This window comes from Sander lucioperca, chromosome 18 (assembly GCF_008315115.2).
Source record: "Sander lucioperca isolate FBNREF2018 chromosome 18, SLUC_FBN_1.2, whole genome shotgun sequence".
NCBI lineage: Eukaryota > Metazoa > Chordata > Actinopteri > Perciformes > Percidae > Sander > Sander lucioperca.
The window spans coordinates 7,366,575-7,375,955 of NC_050190.1; the positions used below are offsets into that span (position 1 = coordinate 7,366,575).

At 40.6% G+C, this 9,381-nt stretch overlaps 1 protein-coding gene across 1 annotated transcript in view; it reads right to left on the minus strand.

Annotated features, from left to right (window-relative positions):
• rab11fip5a (RAB11 family interacting protein 5a (class I)) overlaps nt 1-9,105 on the minus strand; it is a 30,928-nt gene extending 21,823 nt beyond the window's left edge. Inside the window, exon 1 of the mRNA XM_031310158.2 lies at nt 8,283-9,105. Coding sequence (XP_031166018.1) covers nt 8,283-8,659 — 377 coding nt within the window. The 5' untranslated portion in view covers nt 8,660-9,105. The remainder of the gene's footprint in view (nt 1-8,282) is intronic.
• Between the last annotated feature and the right edge of the window lie 276 nt (nt 9,106-9,381).

The window sequence follows — 9,381 nt, forward strand, 5'->3', positions numbered from 1 at the left end:
CAAGTATAAAAATAAAATTGTGTTCACAAGAAAACACATGAATAAATACCTGCATTTCCTCCTTTAAAAAATACCTGACTGATCACCTGTGAAAAAAAAACATTATTACGGGGGTGTTGTTTAAGTATTAAGCAACAGGAAAATGAGTCAATGCAAAAGTAGATCATCACAAACAGAAGCTGCAGCTACATCCTGATAATACGGCTGCTGCTGCTGTCTGTTTGCTTACAAAAGCTGCAACAAATAATACAACTTTTGCTCTGTTGGACTGTGCTGTTACCATACGAGGTCATCTTATGTGAAGTTCAGGGCCAACTTCTGCATTACAAAAGGCAGATTCCAGTTTACTTTGTGTCCAGATGCTTCTGTCTGCAAAGTAGCAAAATTGTCGAGCTAAGGGAGACTCTGGCTGCTGACTTTACTCCTTTAACTACTGTGTAATTTATGTACAACCAGTGCTTAAAAAATTATAATCTTTAAAGCGAGAGCCGCCTAAAAAGGCTTTAAAAACTAGTAATCATATTGGAGGACTTGATAGCAACCAAGATAACATTTTATAAACACAATTAATAAAATATCTTTTTACTACGACACATTGCTTCAGGGTTAATTGGTCTATTTAACAATAACATCCCATAGTTAAAAACTCATTTATTTTGACATTAAATGAAGATGATGCAACAAAACAACAACATTTTATACCATGACACTGAGAAATTTGGGTTTCTGATAATGAATTCTGATTCATTATAGAATTTTAAGTAAACATTATAGAATTTTAAGTAAACATTAAAAATGAAGAGATAAAGGGGTTACGGTGGTTTCAACAACTAACAAATAAATGTATGCTCCTTCTCCATTAATAACACAAATGATGTTAAGTGCATTTTGAATCAATTAAGGAGAAACTAATTGTTATTTACGCGGCGTTTATAGTGAAATATAATGTATGTCTGGTTGGCTAAAACTCACAACAAGATTTACTTATAGAAGAAGAAGAATAAGTGCTACATCCTGAAGAAGCTAGTGGTGGCTAGCATCGCTGAGCATTGGCTGCTTTGTTTACATTAGCATGCCAGCTAATTACCTAGCTACAGAAAGAGTGCTCTGACCTGACTGAACTGAGTAGCGTCAGGAACTAAAGACAAGACAATTTAGGCTGCTGTGTCACAGTGACCCAGATTTAGAAACAACTCTGTCTCTTCTGGCTCAGACTGATAAAATGCCCTTTACTTAAACCGCAATAGTCATTTTCGTGCGTCTTGTCTTTGCCTTACTGTGCCTCCATGAGGATGTCAGACAGGCTGATGGGAGATTTGTGATGCAACGACACAGCCTACATGACTCAGGAATAAAGGTTAGTAGCAATTTGAGTAAAATGTAGGCTGCTATATATCCTGCTACCTATAGAATGTGTTTAACTTAAGTTAATCTGATAAATCTCCTTGTTTTCAACAATCTGAGGTACATTTATTGTCTAGGATTGCCCGGTCATGCTGTTATGTAACTTTTAATGTCCATTAGACCATATTCTCTCTCTCGGCGTTAGCTACTGAAAGTCTGTCTAGGGGATTTCTCTGATGTACATCACACCCACACACCCACCCACCCACCCACCCACACCCACCCACACACACACACACACACACACACACACACACACACACAGTTTCGGAGGTACAGATGGAGGTTCAGTTCTCAGGCCTTCCTCAGTAACACTTACTGCTCTGAAACAACATCAGAGCTTTGTTTCCTTCAGATAAACAACATGACAGGGGATGTGAAACTGAGACAATAATGGCATAAAAAAGAGTGGCTGTAAAATACTCAAATCTAACATATAAATCATAATATCAGCGCTGCAAGAACCACACGACCAACACCGTGAAGAATCCCTGATCTGCAGAAAAAAAGAGCTGAAACTTTAAATCACTCTCTTGGGAAGAAACTTGATTATTAAAGAAAAATGTGTCTGACAAGTTAAATATTCAGCAAAAGCATTACAAATTGAATTTTTTAAATTTTTTGATAACGTGGTTTGTTTGTTAGTTTTTGTCCACAGTGCGTTGATCTGGCAGTGTTTGTGTAGCTTCCTCCTGACAGACCCTGCAGGGGGAATTCACCCAACGCCCACCTTTCCGGGAATCTGCTCTACACCGATAGCTCAACATGCAAATACATCACGGCCACTGCATCCTCCCCTGCCACCTATTAGAAGGCAGCTGCTCTGCCTTCATTTACTGGGAAATTGCTGAATAAAGATTAGACATGTTGGGACGTGTTTACAGTAAAGCATTCATGTGGTTGTTTTGCTGCTCTCATTGCTAATTTGAGTAGCTAAACTGTGTCCTAATATTTGCTCATAACACTGGTCATTTAGAGTGTTTCTGTCTTGTGATAAAGAGGTAGAGTAAGAGAATCCTGAATACTTTGGTGTTTGATGTAGGGCTGCAACTAATGATAATTTTCATCAGTGATTAATCATTAAAGTTTATAAAATGTCAGAAAATAAGGAAAAATTCACTTCACAATTACCCAGAGCCCTTGTTTTGCAAGTCACAAGTGATACAACTTTGTGTTCCGAGTCCTTAACCACTCCTTATGCGGCCTTCGCCAAATTTAATGCAACTTTAAAGTTATGAACAGTTAGTATATTTATTAGCTGTAGCTAGCTGGCTACTTAAGCTAATGTTAGCTCTGTGATTTGGTTGAAAACACTCTATCCAGATGAGTTTAATGCCAAACTGACTTATTTTAAAATGATAATCTTGCAAAAGGGGTGTTACATTTGCACTTCATGGCTACAAACATAATATCGTGCTAAAAGACTTGAGGCTAAAGCTAACAGGTCCCAGGAAAAAAGTCAGCATCCTCACCAGTTGATGATCATGTAGAAGACATGGAAATACTGTATAGACACAGCCTTGTTCTTGTTTTGCAATGTAGAGCTAATAAGTCCTAATATTAAAAGTACAAAGATAAAGATAAGGAAAACCTTCTCACTGGTATTTTGTTCTAACATAACCTTTTTTGCTGCTTAGCTTACATAGGAAAGGACAGAGCTGCTAACGCTAGCCTAAACTCTGATAGCATCCAGCAAAGCAGAGGTGCCCAAATTCTTTCAGATGAAGGGCCAAAATGTATCTAGATGAAAGGCCACAGGCCAAAATTAAATGATGTTGAAAAATACTATAAATCTTACGTATGTAATTTAATAGGGAAGTTTACCACCACTGTGCTTTACATTACCGTAAAACTCAGATTAAGTACTTTTTAGCTGCACTAAATGTACGTTTTGTAGTCATTACGGTTAGGATTTTACAGCACTTTCCAATTGAGAGGAGCATAAGCATGAACATGTCAAATGCCATGGTGGGCCAAAACAAAGGCATCAAGGGCCAAACTTTGCCCGCGGGCCCCAAATTGAGCGGCCTTGGGCTAAAGTCACCAGATTCATGACTCAACTGTGGCATTAGCTCACAAGTTCAATCATTACTTTGTCGTCATCCTCTCACCTGCAGAATTCACTAATCTTCTCCAACATAAGCACATCTAACTTTAAACTCATCCTTCATTTTCACTGACTGTGACTGGAACATGCTGATTCAGAGGTACACTGTGTGGAAACTGATGAATCCTGGAGAGAATAAAACAAGTCAGAGGTTCAGAAGAAAAGAGCCACTTCGACCTGACGTATCTCCATTTGCTGAAATATACGACCCAGAGCACTGCATCACAGTGACGCCCCCAACAACCTCTAAAGGGCACTATAAATATTAGAAACTGTAAAGTGAAGGAGTCTTGGCACAGTCCTCAACCTTTGCAATACTAAACGTAACACTACTGTCACTGAAAATCACATAATTGAAATCAAAATTAATTTGGTGATCTGACAGTCAAGTGACTTTTGCTGTTGCTTTGTTTTTTGTTAAGTTTTAAAAGCATGCTTTTCTTTCCTACATCTCACCTAAGAGGCTAAATGATTGAACTTTTATTATCAGATTTTACTGCCATCATTCATCCCTCCTTCTACGTTTAATCCCCATGCAAATAAAGCTAACCTTAAACAAAATAACAGTCCTGAAGAACCTATTATTACGCTATCATAAGAGCCCAAAGATAACATAAATCACATAGCTTTACTTTTAATGGTGTTACTGGGAACAGCCAAAAACTACAAATCATCCTGAAGTGAAAATACACAGTTTTATAACGCTGCAAAACAGTGCAGTCATATGTTCTTTTAGTTAGTCTCCATCGGGTTTTTTAAGATGCCAAAAGATAAAGCCATTCCTCCTTGTATAGTTGTGAACAATTTTCTGATCTCAAAGAATGTTTAGCTATGAAAAAGCAAAATAACTAGCCTGACAAGCCAGACCCACATCAAGATGTTGGGTCTCGGAACTCACCATTGGCAGGGCTCCGAGGGGCGGGATAAACGGTTGTCTTTCAAATTCCCTCTGCACGCAATAGGATAGCGCTACAACCAACCAGAGCAACGAAGAAGGTAGGGGAGCTAGTTGATAGATTAAACTTTTGCCGTATCCAGTCAGCAAAACTCTGAACACATCTTCCTTTTTTAAGAATGACTTCAATGCCGTGCTTTGTTCTTTTCTCAAAGAAAATCTTCCAGAGTCACGGCCAAAGCCGATTCGAAAGACAGCTGTTCCCAGCAGCAGCAGCCATAAGCCCGTCCACCAACTCTTTACACGATATGATTGGCACGACCAGAGTTTGGTTTTTCCAGCTCACAAGCCAACGGAGAGTTGCTAGACTGACCCTGGCTGCAAATTACATTTGCTGCCGCTAGGGTGCGTCTAGATTTCTAGGCTACAAAATAACTGCTGTGTCACCACTATGATTGGGATTTGAACCTCAATAATTAACTCAATTGCAATGAATCAAATATTGATTATAATTTTGATTTCAACTCCTAACAATCACAAAAACGATGTAATCGAGAAAAACGATTATTTTTGCACATGACGTTTCGCAAGTAAACTCTTATTTTGTCTTGTGTTCTGAAGGGGAATTCAGAAAATTCAACAGTAAAACTATTAAAAGGGAAATTTCATAGTTCAAGGTCTTTTCACTGTTGATTTGTTGCTGTTCTTTAAGTACAATAAATGCAACAACTTTCCAAAAGTCAATGAGTAATTGTGTTAAATAATCGTGATATTGACCAAAACAGTCATTTTTTCCATAATCAAGCAGCCCTATCTGTAGCAAGGCCTGATCAATACAGCTGAAATCAATATTATGATATTTATGATATCTTGAACTATGTTCCACTGTCCATTGTAAAATAACAATCTAAACACTGATGCGTTTGAGAAGTTTGACTTTTGATAAGTCTTTTAGAAAACACTCACACATTAAACTCACACATTAAAGTGACACTATGTAACTTGTGAAAGAAGAAATAGCACATTCTCTTACAAAATATAAAGTAACATTCAAAAGCAAGAGTTTAAAATGCATTATGAGTAGGTTTGGTATTGGTATCTAAACTGAGGCATCATATTAGCACTGCTATCCAAACATTTTGAACAATATCCATGCAGCCAAAGTCATCACTGACTAAGATGGCAAAGCCTTAACAGGTTCAGCTTACAGACAGCAGTGTAATAATAACTCTTTAATAAAATGAAAATGTTGAACTTAAAGAGGAACTACAACAATTTTACACATTGACGTCTATTTACTTGGGGAGTACTACTGCATATGTTTAAAAAGTGCGTGACTCCAGAGGAAGCTACACAAAGTCTGATAAATTGCCTTAAGTAATGTCACTTGAGTCAGCATCGGTTGGGACTGAAGACTACAAGTTTAAAAATGAAAAAAAGTTTGGTTGTGTGTGGTTAGAAAGAAGGGAGACCTCTGTGGCTCGCTCCATAGCTCTGCTTGAGGCTAGCGGCTTGAGGCTACCTTAGCAGCTACTAGCATAACACATCTGGATCTCCCACAAACTGTCGCAGTTCAATTGCATTGTGGGTACTGTAGGTGCCAGGTTTTGACAAGTAAGAAAAATATGTAGACTAAAAACAAAAATATCTTTGGTTCTATTGCATGGATTTTGATCCTTTTTTTTTAAAAAAACAGTCTATCCAAAGTCCCACAATGTTATAAGGGCTGTCTGAATAATGTTTACAATACAAGGTCCATGCATACGCCATTTGTTTACAGCTCAAAAACATGACCTAGTGCACTTTTAGACAGTTTTCAGTCCAACAATCTTCCTCAAGCCAGGTTTCAAAGCCTATTCACAAATTAAATTTGAGTTGATTCTGACATTTGAGTCTGCAGGAGCTTTTGTCTTTAATGTCTTATACTGTAGCATGAAGTAGCACAAAGACAACAGTTTCCCCTAAAATGTGGCTCACGTTTTGGTGGATGTTCTCCGTCAAACCCAAGATGTTTTAAAGTGGGTTTTTTAAGCTGTTGGCATACATGAGCAGTGTTGACTGCTGGAAGTGTTGCTATTTACCAGCCCAGATTCACTGAATACCACATGGATACACTGAATGTACCAAGACACCAAACTGCTGACACTTCAACATCACAGGCTTACGCTAACCTTCAAGTGACCAGCTCCATCGGGAGGAGAGTACTCCCCGTTCTTCTCCTCTCATATTCACAGGTCTATCTGAGTTAAAAAAAAAAAAAGCCAAGTAGGTTGGTAGTCAACAGCCATAAAGGATACAGAAAATAAAGAGGATGAGAGGAACGTTTTTGTTCATCATCAAGCCAAAATATTAAATCTGTGCTTAGTGAACAGGGTGACAGAATGGTGGGGGATGTCCTGGATCATGTACCAATTCTGATTCATAATGGACTGCTGGACTGTAAATACTCTGGTATTCAAATTGAATGATTAGTGGTGCAGTTTAGCTCTTCAGCATGAATCGTCTGGTGAATGAATACCAAACATTAGGGCCTGGTTATGGCCATGACATGTTTGAAAGGAGGATGACCACACACTAAGCTCCAATGGTTTCATTTATCGCCAACGTTTTGACCACAGTTTTTAAGTCAGGTTTAAAAATATGATGATACTTGTGTTAAACTTGCCCTGAAAAAGACCAACTGTATTTTTCAAATCGTTATGCAGTAATTTCGCTCTGTCTGGGAGAATGTAAACAAAGTGCCATCACGTCTCATTATGGTTTGATGGCAGGAAATGTTTCAGCTATCCAAAACATCAGCAGTGAATGTTTGCTGTCAGCCTCTCTAAATCAAAATCTGTTTTGTATGCTCTAACTTGTGCACCAATCTACAATGAAACAAGGAGAAATCTATCATTGAAGAAACGGAGTCCAATTTGACAATAGACTCAATTGACCATAATGCATTGCTGTCACACAAAATGTTGGAGTTAAGGTTACATATCTCACTTTTTATTCTTGCTAATTTTTATGCTGACACTATCAAACCTACATCTGAAATGCAACAAGATCATGCTTGTTCTCTGAGAGGTGTTGAAAGGGATTATGGGGAGTGTAGGACTTCCCAGACCCAGGCAGAACTATATAACATTATGGTTAAAGAAGAGTTGGTGCAGTAAAACATTGCTGTCCTTCACTACTTATTAACTCCACTAAAATCACAAATACCAGTTACCTGAGGGTGGAAACTTCCTTTAAGATTTGGCAAATGTTTAAGCTTGCTATAATGTATGCAACATCAAACTTTGCATCACATCTTTACATCCCGAGCTCCAGTGGGCCGGCTTTTGTAAAACAACATGTTATGCTAAAAATACCTTGGAGCTCTGGGATCACGAATCTGTTAGATAATCCCTGGATTTGGGACAGGCATTAATCCCCCACTGGTCTACGCCAGGCCTGAGCTATTGGGAAACAATATTTTAAGAACCCACAACAAAGCAAACACCTAATGTGGACAGCCCGGAGGAGGTGAAAGAGAAGTTTCTAGAAGGTCTGGTTTTGGTGGGGAAGCCTTCCGCCTCAGTGAGGTGAATAGTGGTCAGCTGTGCTCAGAGTTAGTTTGGTGTCTGTGGGAGGAGGGAGGGTGTGTCTGCAGGGCCCTGATGCAGCACCACAGACTTGACAGCTGTGTTTATATCTGAAACAAACTGTGAAGCAACTAAAACAGGACAAAAGCAGACTGGAAACACCCTGATGAGTTCAATGAACATGGGAAAACAGATGAAGTAATGGCAGATGAAGCATACATGCAGCTTTTGGTCACCCTCATCTGCATGCTGACACCACACACACAACACACACACAACTATGACATGTATAGACAGCTGAACTTACTCGTTTTTGACGTATCTAGTCTCATGAAAGACCTTATCCAGCTGGATCACCGCTTGCCCGAGGAACACGTCCATCCCAATGAGCGCCCGGTGCATTACGATGAGGACCAGCTCGTTGCTCCCGGCCGGATAGCTGCTCCGCCCGCCGTTCTCCAGCACGCCGGGGTGCAGCTCGAACGAGCACTCCTCCCTCCACTCCGGCTCGGTGGTCTTCTCCAGCACGCAGGTCGAGTATTTCTCCTTCCCCAGCTGGATGATAGTGTACACGTCGCTGGTGCCGTGCTTGCCCTTGCCCCGTAAGCCTCTGCCTCTCAGCACCGTCACCTGGACGTGTGTCGGTAACCATTTCTGGTCCTCCTCTACGGTTAGCGAGGACATGTCCCCCTCCAGACAAACAGACCGACCGACCGACCGACCTGCCGCGCACACCGCGACGAGGCAACCGGGGAGAGGTGCTGGTGGTGTCCGCCGCTTCCTCCCTGCTCTGGCTGTGCACAGTCACATCAGCTCTGGGGTCGGCGGGCGGTGCCGCATTATGGCTGTCTGTCGTCTCTGCAAAGTTGCCGGGTTGTTTTGTGCCTTGGCTGGCTGCTCCCCGAGTTTCGCAGCAGTGTGTTCTGCGGCTGCAGCAGCGTCCGTCCCCGCACGGCGTGTCCCTGCCTCTCTCCTGATGCCGTGCTGTACGGGCCTCTCTGCGGGCAGCGACGTCACGCCTCTATCCTCCTTCTTCTGCAGGACGAGGAAGTTCAACTCTGACAACACAACACATGTGCTGCATGTACAAAGACTACACGATCCTGCCCTGTGCTGGTATGTAGGGTGTGATATTTCACACCAAATCAAGTCCACTCCTCTAAAAGAATGTCTAACTCGCCTCTTTTTGGCTGTGATGACTGTCTACACCGCAGACACCCTGATGGAGGCCTCATAGATATAAAAACATTCTTTTGAGAATTCAACTTTTGAATATATGCAAAATTAGGTTGCTTGAAGTCATTTTAAGCAACATAGTAGGCTTATATCTCCCACAGATTTACACTTCAATTGTTATTTCACATCTGAAGTAGACCTGTAAGTAACTGTAGCATACTTCCATTATC